Below are 17,848 nucleotides of genomic sequence, written 5' to 3'. Positions count from 1 at the left end.
CAGCTGGCCAACTTATAGCTGCAACTGCGGCGAACCTTGTGGACTTTAAGCCAAAGTTCTTCTGGGGCTCATACTGCCAGGGAAATTTTCCTCCTGACCCTCACTTTCTTCAGGCCCAGGTGTGGGTGGGACAGCCTCCAAAGACTGCCTGATTCAGAGCACCTGGTGTTCCCTTTGACCGGAATCTTTTCCGTGCCATCCCCTCTGCCCTCCACCCACCCCTTTCTAGAAAAAAATGGCTTCTCCACAGGATACCCGCAACTTTGAGACTAATTCTAGTGGTTTCCATAACTCCATGAACTGGGAATTTGCAGCCAATGCTGAGGGTCAAAATGGCAATAGTGAGGAACTAAACCCAGAAAAGGCCCAGAGAGGGTGGTATAGACAGCAAGACCAAGACTTTTCATCAATCTGTGTGACAGCTGTCCAGGGCATCATAGAAAAACCGATGCCAAAAGAAAAGGGAGAGGCTGCCGCTAGTGCAAAACCGAGCACCGGAGAGCTTCCCAACCCTGGAGAAAGGCCAGCCAGGCCTAGCATCTTCCCTGCTTCTCAGAAAAGTAAAGTGCCTGCCACAGAGGTCGGAGCAGAGACGGAAAACCTAGTGATAGAGCTCAGGAAGCTTGGTCACCAGGAAGTGATGGGACATCATCATGAACAGCCACAAAGTGATCAAAGAGATGTCTTTTTTGAACCCTCTCTAGACCTAACATTTTTAGAGGAACATGACTCTCCTGCAGAAATTCAAAAGTGTAAAGAAAGGAACCTGTTGACTGAGTACCCCTATTCAGGAAGGGGCTGGTCTGGTGTGGATGAGAGTGACAGAGTCAGATTCTCTCAGGCAGAGCCAGTCTCACAGGGTCTCTTGTCAGTTTCAAAGCCTCCATCCTTCACCACGAACCAGGTCCCCTCCCAGTCTCAGTTTTTCAGTGGTCTTTGGCATGGCTATGCCTGCTCTTGGACCAGCAATCCCCTGCGATCTCTCTATCCCTCCATGGGCAGAAGCGCATTCCTGGCTAGGAATAGTGACCAGAGCTGCCTAAGTTATCATAGCTCGGATTCTACCCTGTACTCCCACAGCTGGCCCAGACCTCTGGAGACACCACAGGAAGGTCAATCCAACAGTTCTCATTCAGGTAACCTCAGAAGTTTCGGACCAGAGATGGAGGAGACGAGAATGCCGTTCCAAGAGATACCATCATATCCTTGGAGACAACATGCATCCCTTTCCCTGCCACAGGTTCCCTTGGCACAAAGCTCACAGGAGGGTTTCATTGACAGCCACTGTCACTTGGACGTGCTCTATTCCAAGCTGTCTTTCAAAGGGTCCTTTAGCCACTTCAGAGAAATTTATAGCAGCTCCTTCCCTAAAGAATTTCAGGGCTGCATCTCTAATTTCTGTGATCCTCGCTTGCTAAGCGGTGGCCTATGGGAAGAGTTCTTGAAAGAAGACATGGTTTGGGGGACCTTTGGCTGCTGCCCCAATTTTGCACGTCACTACAACAACTTCCTAGAACGCCATATTTTGGAATGCTTACGTCACCCCAAGGCTGTAGGGTTTGGAAAAATGGGCTTGGATTATTCTTGCAAGTGCACCACACCTGCCCCACAGCAGCACATGGTATTTGCAAGACAGCTGCAGCTGGCTGTAGGTCTAAAGAAGCCCTTATTGATTTACTGCCGAGAAGCTGAAAAAGATATGCTGTTCCTCCTGAAAAAGTACGTGCCCTCTGACTACAAGATCCATTGGATTTGTTTCATTGGCAGTTATGCAACCATCGAGCCCTTTCTGAAGTACTTTCCCAACTTGTTTCTGGGCTTTACAGGAATCCTGACTTACATTACTGCTGGGGAGCTCCGAGAAGCTCTGAAAGAGATCCCGTTGGAGAGAATGCTTGTGGAATCTGGTGCTCCCTTCTTCCTCCCTCACAGGGTTCCCAAAAGCCTTATCCAACATTCCCACCCAGGCCTGGCCCTGTATACAGTTCAGGAGATTGCCAGAGTCAAAGGTCAGTCACTCTCCCACACTTTGGCCACCTTGCGTTGGAACACTTACCGCATCTACAATGTTTAATCAGAGACTGCACAGTCAGGAGTCTTCCAGAAAAGAGAGACAAGTGGCCTGAGAGCATAGACTTGGTTTGAAATTTGCCTGTGTGTCCCAAGTCGAGGGTGTGTTCCGCTAACCCACTGGAACAGAATAAACCAGTCCAGAATGTCTTCCTGAAAACCTCTTTAAAAGTCTTCTGCTTCTAACTGGCAGGATGCGGTGCAATGGGATGGGAGGAGGTGAAGGGTGAGTACTACATTGGGGTTATCAGGGTTTCTCCTCCCACCAAATTGTGCCAGGTTAGCCAGTAAAGAAAAAGATGTAAATAAAAAGTAGTTAACAGTCATAATGTGCCAGAGCACTGTAGAAGAACTTGAGTGACGGAAGCCAAATTGGTTGACACTGGTTCAGCCTCTCAGCCAGGGTGGCCAGATGAGACGTGACTCTGGTGATGAGTGAAATGTATGTCAAGATTTTTTTTTAAAAAGGGGAGAAAAGAGAAAACTGAGAGGAGAAAGCTTTCACCCCCGTTCTTGCTTCATGCCTGAAATCTGAGCTGGTAGGGGTGGGAAGATGGAAGGAGCCAGCATTCCCGGAAGACATCCTATTGAACAGGCTACCTCCTGATAGGTTAGCTGGTAAAAATATGCCACAATGCATTTTCCAACCACTTTGTCAGGTTTTCTTTTAAGACACCTCCCCCATAAGAAAGGTGTTTAGATACTGAATGAAAACAAAAAACTTTAAGTAACCATTTAATTAGTGATTCAGTTAATTTTCAAATTTTGCCAATACACGGTATTCAAACTCAGATTGCTTAGGCAAATATTTTTATATGTATTTACTGCATAGTAAAGTATTTGTTTCATATATTGGTAGGAATAAAAGCAATCAGGAAATAAAGGATTAGTTTAATAAAAGTAAGAAATAGTAATATCATCAAGGAAATACTTTGGATTCCACAAAAATCATTTGAGCTACTTTAATAAGAAAACTGAAGTGATCTTTGCTTTTGCCAGTTGATTGGGTGAGGAACAGTATCTACCAGAACAGCTTCTCAGATGTCTTCCTGTATTTCTTAAAGATTGTTTTGTTGAATTTTGATTTCACCTTTTCATTGTGTTGGCATTACAAATAAACCATATATAAGTAAAGTACTTGTAATACATATGTTATTTAAGTTTATATGTTAAATATGAAAGTTTTACATCAATGTCAATTATGTGTGCTTTCGAAATGGAAGTAACGTGATATACTGGTGAAGAATAAATGAGTGAATGGTTTTTGCGAGTATGTTGTGCTTTCAAAATTACTGGAAGGAATATAAATTTGACAAAAACTATCAAAATTGCAAATGTACATAGCCCTGGAATCAGCGATTCCTCATTTAGGAATTTATTCTGAAGACATATTCACATGCATTCATGGGAAATGATACATGTACAAGATTATTCTTCTGGCATAGTTTGTAAAGGCAATCTGGAAACAAATGTTCAGAAATAGAGGGCTAGCTCTAAATTACTGTGCATTCATAGAAGAAAACATTACCGAAAAGAATGAATAAAGTCATTATGTGCTTATATGAAGCAATCCCCAACTTGTTTTAGGTGAAAAGGGAAAGATGCAGAAAAAAATAGGTACTGTATGGGTATGTTGTATATGGGTGTGTAAAGGTACATGTTTATTTTTCCCTTAATCTGACTCTGGAAGAAACTGACATTTGCTGCTTTGGGCGGCTGAGGGTAAGGTGTGGGCAGTGTGGCTGGAACAAGAAAGAAGAAAAAGTTTGACTATAAACCTGTTTCTTTAAGTTATAAGTAATGTGTATCCTTACAAAACAGAAAATATATAAATTAGTAAAAATCTCAAATTTTCTTTACAAAATAACTGAATATGTATAAGCTCATTCTGCTGTTTCTTGCAATGCAACAAATCACATCATACTATCAAAGGAAAATTTTAAATGCTTAAACAAATATATAAGACCCTCCAGCCTTATTAATGCAACAGTTTTAAGCCAAGTTTAATTCCAAGGAGCTTCTGGTAGCTATATATTAACTCAATGTTAGAAGTGGTATGAAAATGTTTTTAATTGGTATTTTTCACACTTTCACAAAGAGGCAATTCTGTTATAAGAAAGCTTACAACAAAATCAGCTTATAAATGCTGATCCAATTAACTGAGCAACCCACAAATTGGTTTCCTAAATTCATTCTGACCAGCAAAATACAAGTCCCCACCAAAATTTATTTATAACTTTGCCAGCAGTTTTATAGGATTTCTCATGGTACTTATAACATATACAGGTGGCAGAACCGAAAGACAGAAATGTGCACATTATCCATAAACACCAGATAAAAGTCACATTATTTTTCCTTCTCCATAAGTGAGCGGCTCTTCAACTATTTGAGCTGCGTTCCTCCATAGTACCTATAAAAGATATCCTCGTCCAAACTTAAAAGGTTTTCATGTAAAGAAAGACCAACATAAAGGAAATGTGTATTTCCTCTCCACGTGAACCAGAGGTACCAGACTGATCAAATATCCTCCAGGATGTGTTTCCTGTTTTGAGACCACCAAGGACTTCATTAAAGTTTGGATATTAATAAGCTTTAGCCATTAAAAATGCGTATCTTACGCTTGCCTTCAATTATAGAACCTCGTTGCAGTCATAAAGGATAAAATCTTCAAGCATTCATAGCTGTCATCATTCACATCCATTCTATTCACAAAACCAAGTTGTATCAACTCAAAAAGCTGTTAATGTCTATAATTCTTATCTATATATGTATCCTATACATACACCCATATCCTTTTTTAAATCTGTGTCTACATATACCTACGTTTGTATTTCTCTGCCTGCCTACCTACAGAGTTGAAAGATTACACCTATAAACTGACAATTGCATTTATCTCGGGATAAAAGCCAAGGAACTTGGGGTCAGGAGTAGGAAGGAGATTTATTTTTCCCTGTATATTCTTTTGAGTCACATTTCATAATCATGTTCGTGTATTATTTAAAAATAGAGACCATCAGTGTGAAAGCACCTGGAACATGCTAGATATTCTAAAGATATTTATGGATGTGCAATGAACCTTGTTCATGAGTACCTCCATGTACTTAGGATAACCTCAAGTCTATTCAAACATTTTCTTCCTCCCTCCTCCGAAAAAAGCTGAAGCAAATGTGGTGGGTAGTAACATTCAATCTTGAAAATGCATCATGACCCATGTGTCTAGCTCATTAGGCTTCCCGGACAGGTATGAATCTTGTAATGCACAAAGCACAGGCTTAAGACTCTCATGACACTCCTGCAATCCATGCATTGATCCTGAAATAATGAAATAATCTAGACCATACCTATAGACCTCTTCTCCCACTATTCCTCCATCAAACATCCCTAATCTCCCAGCACGCTCTGCTCAGCATTGAGAATACAAAATGAATACGTTGTAGTCTTTGAGAGCAAAGACATTACAAATGTAAGAGAAGACCAAAACCAGTTGTAATAAAACCAAATCCTCGGTATACATCTGAAAGAGCATTAGCATTGAAGAGGGAATAATCAACTGTCTGGAGGGAGGGGCACATGAGTGGACAGGAAAAGCATATGTACAATTTAGACTTAAAGGATGAGTCAGAGATAATCAGGACATGGGTGGGGCTGATGGGTGTGGGTGGAGTAAGAGAGAGAGGAGGAATTGTCAGTGACCTGGGACACAAAAGGGACTGTCCAGAGGCACAGAGTGGAAGCTCAAGAAATACTGAGCATGTGAATGGGTAATAGGAGACTGCATTTTTATAACATTTTAGTGCTCCTAAAGTGTGTTTGCATAATTACTCCATTCACAGTGATGCTGGGGATCTTGTTTGCAGAGTCGAAGAATGAACTTAGCAAACACTCAAGGAAGGAGAGCCAGGGAGAGGCTTTTATTGAGAGATACAATGAGAGGACAGAGCTCCCGGCTTGCACCAGGAGGGGACAAGAGAGCCCAGGTTGGTGCGTTGTCTAGGGGGTTTATAGGCAGCTGAGGATTTGGGGGAACTGATAAAGGGCTTAGGCGTGTGGACTTGTTAAAAGTGGTCTTAGGGTGTTTGTTCTTGATGAGACATTAAGTCCCTTTTAGCATGCTAAAGTGGATCTTACACATGATTACAAACCATTAGCATGATAGAAACATGGGCTGCTTTCCTTTATCTGGGGAATATCAACTGATCTCACTGAAGAATGACTCTAGAGCTTAATGTTTAAGAGTTTTGGTAGGGGGTTTCCTTGCATGTTGTTACACTGCTCTGACTAAATATCCTGCCTTGCTTTTTCTGGAGGCCCTCGCCCTACTCTGACTACACCCATGGTGTCTGTCTCATTCCCCCATCTACAGATAGCGACCCTAGCTCCTGCTAGGGAAAGGGGACGACTGCTGCTCTGGCTGCTTCATGCAGTAAAGGGTGCAGCTAGGTCTCCACCACTGGGCAGTCGAGAGGGCCCCGGAAGGTGGGCACTTTTATTCTGGGTTCCAATACTATTTGCAGTTTTATGGCTTCTAGGCAAGATAGAACAAATCGTGGTACTAGGTCAAGTAGCAGTATCTGGAGCTGGATTTTCCATTCTGGAAGAACAAACTTGACACGGAGATTAAAGAGTGCATGGCTAAATATAAGAATGAAGAAAAATAAGATTCTAATTGACATGATGGGAGAAAACAAACATCTGGAGAATTATAGCCAGATATTTTGGGGAAACTAGAATTCTGGATCCAGTTTATGTCCCAATGACTGGTATTAGGATTTAATATAGATAAGGCTGTATTACTGAAACAACTTTAGAGAAAAGTCACCCTCTCTTTTATTAGAAGTAACCAGATGAAGAAAATAATTAACACTTGGCTTTATTATTTGCATAAGTGGAGCAAGAAGAGCCATTGATTACATAGGCTCTTTTAAATGTGCTTTGCTGGAGCTTTTTGTAAGGAATTTCAGATTGGACTTTTAAAGGCCTCTCAAGGCCAGAAAGCCAAGTCAGCCATCAGGTTTTTGCTGCAGTACCTGTAGATTTGGGTGAATTCCTCTCTTCTTGAGGTCCCTAAGACATTCTGAGGTTCCAGCCCCTGCCAGGAAGTGACCTTCCTTACTCACCTGGTAAGACTGCTGGAAACCCTGTAAGCAAGGTACCAGGCCTGTTCTTCCAAGGGGCTTTGTTGGCTTTATAATGTCAACCTTAGTTCCTTAAAGCTGTCTGTTCATATCTGAGTTTATGCACGTGTCTCTCAGGTATAACATTCCAGTCAAAGCCTTGGTAACAAAACCAGTGTTTTTAATGGGTCCTCTTACAAGGAAAGCAGGTTCTTATTGAACTTATGCAAATAAACATACTGCCATGAGATAGAAAAATAGTCAGTCACTGAGTGTTTTTAAATTCCGGAGGGATCAGGTAGAGAAAGATAAATGTTTCAATTCTGCTTATAAAGGTATAATTTACTAAACTGCTGTAAGCTAGCTTAAGAGAAAAGGGTTGAAACACACTTCTTTTTCTGTTTAAGAGATTAGCGATATTTGCCTAAAAATTAAAATCATCTTTCTCAGTTTACTTAATTTTATGTAACTACGTTTTGCTCTACTTGAATCTAGTTCTTTACTAGTTTAGGATACTTGCTCTGCTGGAAATTAGTTCTTTACTAGTTTAGGAGTAATAAAACAGTATTATAAAACAGACTATAAATGACAAAAGACTTACAAATGACAATGGTTAAAGATCTCTTGAGAGCTTACTGTAAGACAGTTAACAGAAGGAAATCTGGATATTTCTGTCACATAAAGCATTCAGTAACAAAGTTTAGCATCATTCCCTTTGACAACGCTTTCCAGATAATTAAGCAGGTAATTATATATCAGATAAATAAGCCAAATTAGCCAAATATGTTCCCCGATGAGGAGAAAAAATTACTCTGACATGTTCCAGGGGCCCTCTGGAAAATACCTGAGTTAACTAGAGGTAAAAGCACGTTCATTTTGAGTTTGACTTTAGGAAGCCATCAGAAGACAGTTTTTAAGGCATTTGCCTAAATAGAATCATAGGTCAATATGAAAAAATAATTATCTATTTAATCAGAATGACAGTAAAAAGTTTAAAGGCAAATACAGAAGGTTACACAGTTGTTAGCAAAACTTAGCTTTTAGTCCTTTTAATATTAAGATCTTATTTTCTGAAGTACTCAGACAACTCATTGAGACTTTAAGCATGAGACACTGCTTTGATAAAACAATTAGAAAACCCTTTGCAATGTTTTAGCATTAACGGTAGACTAATAAACCTTTGTCCTTTTAACAGAAAAATAATTCTAGTTTTGCCGTGTACTTGATATCAAGACTCATTTGCTTTAATTTCACATACATGACCATATCAATAATTCTTCCATGAACTTTCTGCAACAACTTTGTTTTTACATTCAGAGTTCTCCCTCTTTAAATAAACAGCTGTACTTTAGAACAAAGTTATGTTCTTTTATCAAAAGACACATTCTTTAGCATACAGAAATTTTTCCTTATTATTTTAAGTGGTTTTAATTGGAACTTAAAACCATTAGGAAACTTAATTTTCAGTGAACACTGAGAAGTAGGCTATTGTAAGCTGTTACACTAGCATTTTTTAGATTGACAAATTTATGAACACATTTTATAATTTCTGGAACCATGTGCTTTACAGCACAATCTGGCACTAAACACAAAACACGTCTATGTAAATTAGCAAAACTTTAAGGTTTTAGGTTACCACAAAGATTCTCAGGCTGTTTGTAGGAATACACACTGTAACACACTAATACACTATTATTATTAAGATATTTACTTGCTATACCTATTTAGTTTACTCATTCCTAACAACCATGCTAGATTACTCACAACATTAGACAAAGTCAAGCCTCTCTTTAAGCATTTTTTTGAAAGATTTAACAGATAACACCAACTTAAATGACTTTAGGTAAACTTAGGCAGCTGATAACCATAAGGACATGTCCGTTTTAGTTCAACTTAAATAAGCATTAATGCTTAATACCTTCTATCAGAATTTTGGAAGTTTTGAAATGCCAAATTTTTACAAGTGCTTGTCTTTAATACCATCTGGAGGTAGACAAACCTTTCATTTACACACTTGGACACAAAAACATACAGTTAGCAATACTTTTCATAAAAGAACATATACACAGACAGATAAACTGATAAAAAGATTTGAGTTACTAATGTCCAATTGCCTTCTTTCTTGTTAGCTTATTTGATTAAAAGTATCTCAGTTTTCAAGAATACAGTCTAAGGGCGAGCAGTTTACATAACTGTGTTAAGGTCTAGATGGCCCCAGAGTAGCAGGGCCAAGGAAAGCTCTGAACTGATAGGGACTGTGTGTGTCCAGGGGGCTGGAAATGAAATGCAAGTACAATTCTAGCACCAGTCATTTAAAGCCAGGCTGTATTGCAGAAGATAAATTTTTTCTGTCTCAGGGAGTTTAGTTTAAAAACCTCCCAATGTTTGAAGGTAATGGTGAACCCGGTAAGTAGAATAGATTTTCACACACAAAAAAATTTTTTAAACTGGCCCCATATTGTAGTAGTCCATGGGACTTTTGACTATTTTCTTTCCTTGCATTAAAATAACTTTAGCTGCACAACATTGTTACATTGTATACTCCTCTCAGGGGCCAAGCCTCTCAATCAGAGAGTTTGTATTGCGGCCAGGATTGTGTGCAGAAGATAAGGCACTTCTTTTTCAGGGTCTGGGGTTCAAATTGCTCCCAGTTCTTTAGAATGCATGCCAGAGGCGTGTCTGGCTTTAAACTTGAAGAGGAAGCTCCCATCTGGATGAGAGAAAGACAGGTGTGTGACACCTGGTCAGCCTTTTCTCTGTGAGGGCGTCCCCTCGCCTTGGAGCCTGGGTGACAGTGCTCAGTCACCTCCTCTGCCAGGCCTACTGGACTTAACCACTCCTTACCAGGGTGGCCTGCACCTTGCCTTGATTCCCCTCCTGCCTTTCCACTCAACAAAAGTTGCCTCGGAGCTCTGGATTTAGTGGGACCTTACCAGTGTGCTCTTACTTTATGCCTTTGGGGAGTTTTATTTAGATCCCAGTTTTCTCTGCATGGGCATTAGCATAGTCCACTGAGGACCATTCCTTGAGGCCCCTGCCTGTCCAACAAGTGCAGGGACTGTGTGACCTCTCACTGCCAGAGCCTCGGTCAGTGTCACAAGCCTGTTTTGCTTCCCTGGGGGTTACACAAAAGGAAATGCCTAGCCCCAGGATGACTGCCTCTAAGGAAGACAGGTCAACGGAATAGAGCCATTTACAGGTTGGGTTCGAGGTTTGAGTTTGGCTACTTTACAGACTTCATTTACATTACACAGGATGAAGCGGAGCAGGCCTAAGAGGACTGCTTTGAATGAGGAGCAGGGGAAGTTTTTCCAAGCCTAGAGATAGAATTCAGACAGGCTGCCATGGATAGTTATGGGGGGCAGGGAGTGTCTATATTCTTAAACACCAGTTTCTGCCATTGCCTGGGAATCAGCCTGCTAGTTAACCACTGTGAGAAATCTGATTTGTGAGACAAGAGGTCAGGGGTCATCTGCAACTCTTAAACAGACAGCAGCCTAGCTGGAGGTTCACTTAGAGCTATTGGATCAATCGGCCAGAGCCGAGATCCAGGACTGCCGTCTGCTAGTGCGATCTGCCCTCGGAGTCCGCAGATTAGGATAGGAAAGTAGGAAATCGGCTCAGCCACAACCTGACGTTCCCATCCGGAGGTGGGGGATCAAGGAGCGGCAAACACCGGGAAACCTTTCACCAGAGACTTAAGACTGGTAGCCGACACTAATTGGCTTTTAAGTGGCTAACAGGTGCCCAGACACATCTTTATGAGATAAAAAAAAAAAAAAGTACAGTATTTTCAGGAATAAGAGCGAAGTGTAGGATCTCCTACCGTGTGGTGCTGAGCGTCGGGTTCCATGAAATTGATGACGTTAGCGGCACACATAGAGAATGTAAAGAATTTGTAAAGAGCACCTCTGCCTCACTCAGAGCCCAGGGTGGCTTGAAAAAGCAGGTTGGAAGTCAGAGAGACACACACACAGAGAGACACTCCTCATGGATGCCCAGTCGGGCTGTCGGGGTCTGTTTCCAGCCATGTGGACCTTTGAGAAGCTCCTGAAGTGTAGCCTCAGCCTAGACTCTCACAGTTTGCCCGTGGCTTTCCTCAGTCCCTCGCATCCAAGGAGAGCCTCTGAAAGGGAATCCTGGCCTCCTCTCAGTTGACTTTTCCAGCTCCCAAGGGAGATGGGGGATCCACTGAGGGAGATGCAGGGGAACCTGTCGCTTGAGACTTTGAGATCGGCAGCCGGGCTAGTCCCGTTTAAGTGGCTGACGAGCGCCCGATGCTGTGTTCCATAGACGGCTTCCTTCTATAAGGACAGTGAAAGAAAAAGCAGGCTCAGATGCTGATACTCACCTCCGAAGTTATCCCAGATGAGCCCCCAAAGACGATGCCACGGTTCTTGTTTGCGGAGTTGAAGAATGAACTTACTAAACACTCAAGGTAGGAGAGCCAGGGAGAGGCTTTTATTGAGAAATAAAGTGAGAGGACAGAGCTCCTGGATCACACCAGAAAGGGACAAGAGAGCCCAGGGTGGTGCGTTATCTAGGGGGTTATAAGCAATAGAGGAGGTTGGGAAATATTTACAAATCAATTACCATAAAGTCACAAGTTATAAAGATCATTAAATATGTACTGCTTTAACTTAATCTATACATATTCTTTACCCTGTCATTGTAAAATTGATTTCAGGCAGGTGTTGCAAACGGAAGAAACTCTCTTGTAACATTCTGTTTACATTTGCAGGGTTTTTACTTTTACCTCTAGTGCAATATAATCCTTAACCTCAAGGCTGTAAGAACAACAAGGGGCTTGTTTTACTTGTTTTGTATAGAAAGTGTTATCTGTTAGAGTATTTATAACAGGAAATTGCATTCACTTACCAAAATTGTAAAGCACACACTAGCTCTCTGACGTTTAAGTCAATATTGATCCTCAGCCTTTCTAAATGTTGCAGTGCATCTATGTGGTGTGAAATTGATTTACGTGTCCTTCAGAAAGCTTTTTAATTTAAAATGTTCCCTTTTGGAGCTCTTCACAAAATAAATTTGTGACTCTTAACGCATTCATCTCTGAACAAAATACAGAGATTCTTTCTTCTACAGTGATTGGTAAGGATAAAACCCGTGTTGATTCTGACAGATAAGATTAATACTTCCATACTTATTCTCTCTTCCACTGTTTGACAATTGCTCTAAGTCTGACAAAATAATGGAAGTAGAGTCATTTGCTTTCTTTTCGGAGAAAAGTTTAACACACCAGCTCAGATTCGAGCTAACTGTCCTGCTGGCACCTGGCTTTTGCCTTAATCCTTATCTGTCCCTTCCTGTAATAATTGCCTACAAAGTACTGAGGCCCCTCTTGGAATTTGGGGCCATGACTACTCTTGTTCTTTCCTTTACTAAATACTGGCACCCTGCCCAGAAACCCAAGTTTATGGCTGGTGCACGGCACCCGCTGAGTTCTGCCCTAGTCCCAGTGCCCACTGGAGTGTCTGCATCTCTGAACAAGGCCTTCCCCAAGATTCTCCCAGCACTTGCCTGTCAGTGAAATGCCAACCACACACTGGCTGTTGTTATACAGTGTCTTCATTACATCACACAGTGAATAAAAGTAAATTGACTTTGAATAATAATGCAGGTTGAATCATGGACCTGGTGTTGCTTTTCCCTCTGAGCTCAAAGATCATTCTACCTAATGGCATCCAGAGAAGTGTGTTCAGTAACTGGTTAGCTTTGGGAACAGGATGGAAGAGAGAAACTCGGTAAACCTGGGTTTCCTTTTATCTTCACTATTGAAAACAGCCAGGGTTTAACTGTGGCACAAATAAACTATAATTAAAGAACAAACACAGCCTAACAAGTATAACAGGGAGACCATGACTTCAGTGTCATACTTTGGCAAATGAAGACTAAATTACTGAAAAGATTGAGTTTTGCCCACTAGTGCTAGAGGCACATTTCTTTTTCATTTTTCCCTAAATATTGTTTTATTAAAAAACCTGGAAAAGATGGTGGTATGAGAGGTGAGACAGAGACCTCCTCCTAAAACCACATATAACATGAAAATATAATTAATACAAGTAATCCTGAAAGAACAACAGGAAAGAACGCTGCGCCAGACTACATAAACCTGGAGGAAACAACAGACCTCGCGGAACAGGGTAACCGTACCAAAGCCGTGACCCCGCGGGACCCAAGCCCTTTCCCCACCCCAGGTCACCGGTGGGAGGAAGAGAAACAGAGCAGGGTGGGAGTGCAGGCCTGGACTGCTGAACACCTAGCCCTGGAGATCTGCTCTGGGAGCACGAACCTACGTTGCATGGTGCTCTGGTGATTAGTGGAGTTGAAAAGCTAAGACAGGCAGAATACCTGGAGAGACTGAGATTCCAGCTGCTTGTGGAAAACAGGGATTCATATCTGGCTGATCTGGGCAGGCAGTCTGAGAGACTTCCTAAAAGCGAGGGGGCTGCTAAAGGGGCAAGGCTTGCACAGAGCTTACTGTTCAGGAGAAAGGACAGGTAGACGAAATTGTCTGGATGCACTCTGCCCAGCAGGTTGGGAACTTCCACGATCTTCAGGCGCTCCATACCCCTGGCTGGCTACGCAGCTCCAAGGGCCCCCACCGTGATACGCGGGCTGCTGCACCTTCCTCCCGGCCAGCCCGCACCTGGCTTGCAAACTGGCAAACCCTGCCCTGGTGTCAGGTCAGCCGGAGGGAAGCCCCGCCTACGGCAGCTACAAACACAAAGCATAGAGGCTTACACCTGTGTGTTTGGCCCACTGGTTCTGACAGTGGAGACAGGCATAGCAGCCAGGAAGCAGGAAACAGCTCTTTCCTTTCCCCAGGCACCTGCACCACTCCCCTGCAACCCCTGACATTGCTCCAGGGGCTGAGCAGCTCCAGAGAGTAGAGCTTCTGGGCACTAGAGGGCACCACATACAAATATGAAATGTCAAAGGAACCTGTATCACTAACCACCTGAGTTTCCACAGGTTACATAACCTCTTTGGCCCCCAGTCAACCTGTCTGTAAACTTGGACGTTTAAAACAGGATTCCTGAGGGACTAAAGGCAGAAACGTGTGAAGTGCCCTGCAGGCACCAGGCATGCAGCAAACACTTGGCGTGAAGTCCTTGCTTCTCACAGAGCTGCCTGGGCTCCGGGTGTCACACCCATGTGCTCTCTTCCATCCCGTACTGTTGATGCTGGGGCTCTTGTTTGCAGAGTCGCAGAATGAGCAACAACAATGAGTAGGAGTGTCAGGGAGAGGCTTTTGCTTAGAGATACAGCAAGAGGACAGAATTACTGGGTCACATCAGGAGGGGACAAGGGAGCCCGTAGTTGTGTGTTGCCTAGGGGTTTTATAGGCAGTTGAGGATTTTTGGGAACCAGATAAAGGGCTTAGGGGTGTGGACTTGTTAAGTGGTCCCTGAATATTTAAAATTAACTCAACACAAGAAATTTACTGCTGATTTCTCCCTGGGAAACCTGCATCTTAGTCTGGGAGCATATCAAACAAGGCTACCTGCCTAGTCCCCAAGGTGGGCTGAGTTATTGTCTGTTTGCTAAAGAGTAAGTTAAGAATCTTCTTAACTTCTGGGTGTTCCAATGCAATCTTATCTTGAAGATGTAATCCTTCCTGCCTTTTGCTATGTTGTTTATGGCTGGGCCTCCATGTTAAATTAGTTGCCCACTTTGCAAATCACCTCATCAGGTCTGAAGGAGGAGAGACAGCACCTAGGCCTTTGCCTTTTAGCATGCTAAAGTGAATCTTACACAGGATTACAAATGATTAGCATAATAGGAACATGCGCTACTCTTCTTTATCTGGGGAACATTAACTGATTTCACTGAAGAATGACTCTAGAGCTTAATGTTTAACACAGTTTTGGTAGGGGGTTTCCTTGCATGTAGTTACATTGCTCTGACAGTAAATATCCTGCTTTGCTTTTTCTGGAGGTCCTCACCCTACTGACTACACCCACAGTTCCTGTCTCACTGTTGGCTGTCCCAGATCTCTTCACCAATGTGTTCCTTGGTTTTTACTGGGAGTTTTCTCAATGAGGCTAAATTTGCACCCAGGGGTCTTCTCTCTGGGCCCAGGGAAGCAACAGTCTGGGCAAGTTGGACGTGATGCTAGCCTGGCCGTAAGATAAATTCTAGCCAAAATAAGCAGGCGACGAGAGGCAACAAAGGGCCAGGCAGTTTATCTGAGCGCAATTCCCGGGCGATGTTCCCCAGTCTACGGAAATGGAGGCTGGGGAAGTCGCACTCAGCAGGGCAGAAGAAGATAAAGAACTCCCATCCCAGCACTCTGTTTTTGTTTTTAACAATGTCGAATTTTAACTGTGCCCTGTGCTTCTGGAAAACAGTGATAATTAAAGAAATCTCTCCAGTTGATAAGTATTTAAGAAAATGCCTTGTTGCAAAGGAACCCCCTTCTCCGTACAACTTAGAGAAGACTTCAGTGCTCCTGTTATTTGCCTAAGACAAGGCCGACAGGGAACCATGAAATTCCCCTTGTCTCATAAGAGATCAGCTGAACGGCTTGTTCCTATTGATCAAATGGAACCAAATGCTTTAACCAGACTTTAGTTAAGCTTCTCAACTTGCCCCTGGTCCCTGAACTTTGACCCACCTCACCCTGAGCCAACGGATAACCTCTCCTGTGAAGAGAGCAGCCTCAGGGTGACATTTTTCTGATCTAGTATCCCATCTCCCCTTTCATTCCACTTCCCCTGCCCCTGATTCTTTCTAGCCTTGTTTGTTCCTCCTCATAAAATACAAAAACCTTTTTGCCTTACTCTTGGGACGCTTACAGAGCTCATAATGAAAGCAATCTCCTGAATGCAACAGTCCTTGTATTCCCTCTTGCACTATCCCTTTTGAATAAGTCTCTTTCTTCAGCTTTATTCTGGATCAAAGAACTTACTTTAGTCTGGATTTTGTTTTTGTTGTTGTTGTTTTTAGTTGACTGTTTATTAGTTTGCTTTTTGGACAGGGAGCTAGGCATGAAGAGTAGGTAGGGAGTGGTTGGTAAATTAATGGAAGACAGAGCAATGAAGGAAATTTGTGGGTTTTGGATGTTAGTATTCACTGACAATCACCCCTTTATAGAAATGAGAGGTGGGGTGGGAGCAGAGTCGAAGGAAGGTGCTCCCAGAAGGCTGTGAGGTAAAAGCAGGTTCTGGATCCATTAGTCCCAAATTGGGTCTGTGCTCAGATCTGTGACTATGGGGGCAATCTCACTTCTGGAGGTAGTGATGCCGGGGTTCTTGTTTGCGGGGTCAAAGAATGAACTTAGCAAACACCCAAGGTAGGAAAACCAGGGTAGAGGCTTTTATTTAGAAATAAAGTGAGAGGACAGAGCTCCTGGCTCACACCAGGAGGGGAGAAGAGAGCCCAGCATGGTGTGTTGTCTAGGGGATTCATAGGCAGTTGAGGATTTGGGGGAACTGATAAAGGGCTTTGGGTGTGGACTTGTTAACAGTGGTCTTAGGATGTTTGTCCTTGATGAGACATTAAGTCCCTTTTAGCATGCTAAAGTGAATCTTACATATGATTACAAATGATTAGCATAATAAAAACATGGGCTACTTTCCTTATCTGGGGAGTATCAACTGATTTCACTGAAGAATGACTCTAGAGCTTAATGTTTAACACAGAGTTTTGGTAGGGGGTTTCCTTGCATGTAGTTACATTGCTCTGACTGTAAATACCCTGCCTTGCTTTTTCTGGAGGCCCTCACCCTATTCTGCCTAAGCCCGTGGTCCCTGGCTCAGTAGGGGCTGCCCGCAAACACTGTTCCTCGTCTTCAGTTTTCCCCTTGGAAGCCCACGGGTAGGTCTTCTCTAGGCTGAATCTCTGGGCAGAAATGTTTCCCTTCAAGCCAGCAGAAGCCAGAGGAAAGAAAAGGAAATTAATCTTGGGCCAAGCTGATTTGTTAGGTAGAAAGATAGACATGAACAGCTGGGGAAGGGGAAGATAAGGTTCAAGGAAAAAAACTGCCCAAACTCTGCACAGGTAGGGAGGTAGGGGGTCCCACAGGAATGTTGAGGGAGAGATGTTGTGTATTTTCCTCACTTCTTGTCCCTACCACACAAAGAATTGAAGGGCTGAGACACAAGTAGTGAAGCAGAGTAAAAGTTTTATTTGAAGTTACTTAGTGCAGGCTGCCTCAGAGAGAGAGGAGCTCCCCGAAAGGTTGGAAAAAGTTAGTTTCGTACTCAGAAAGTGTGGGCGACCCCAGAGAAAGGAGCGCACTGAAAGGTTGGAGGTTCCCCCTTCTAAGGATTTTTCAGGAATGTGACAAGGGCTAGGGTGTGGGCTTGTTAAATGGTCTCAAGTATCTTTGATGAGACATGAAGTTTCTTATCAGTCCTCTAGGTAATTATGCAAAAGTAGCTTAACACAAGAAATTTGCTGCTTTGGTCCTTTCCCGGGATAGCAGCTTCTTGGTTTTGGAGCGTATAAGTCAGGACTGTCTGCCCTTCCTCCAAGGTGGACAGAGTTATTTGTTGTTTGCTAAAGACTATGTTAAGAATGTTTCTTCTTAAACTTCCTGGGTTTTTTCAAAATGCAATTTTGGCTTTAAGGTGGGGATCTCCCTGTCTTTATTATGCTGTTTATAGGTGGGCCTTTTAGCAGGTTAGAGTAAATCTTACAAT

General features: G+C 42.7%; 1 protein-coding gene across 1 annotated transcript; it reads left to right on the top strand.

Annotated features, from left to right (window-relative positions):
- The first annotated feature begins 235 nt into the window (after positions 1 to 235).
- On the top strand, positions 236 to 2,074 carry LOC130681774 (putative deoxyribonuclease TATDN2). The gene has a single exon (XM_057495345.1). The coding sequence runs from the start codon at positions 236 to 238 to the stop codon at positions 2,072 to 2,074; it is 1,839 nt and encodes a 612-aa protein (XP_057351328.1).
- The last annotated feature ends 15,774 nt before the right edge of the window (positions 2,075 to 17,848 follow it).

Source organism: Manis pentadactyla, chromosome X (genome assembly GCF_030020395.1).
Source record: "Manis pentadactyla isolate mManPen7 chromosome X, mManPen7.hap1, whole genome shotgun sequence".
NCBI classification, from domain to species: Eukaryota; Metazoa; Chordata; class Mammalia; order Pholidota; family Manidae; genus Manis; species Manis pentadactyla.
Note: the sequence above shows the minus strand (reverse complement) of the source record. Positions and strands in the feature narration are given on the sequence as shown.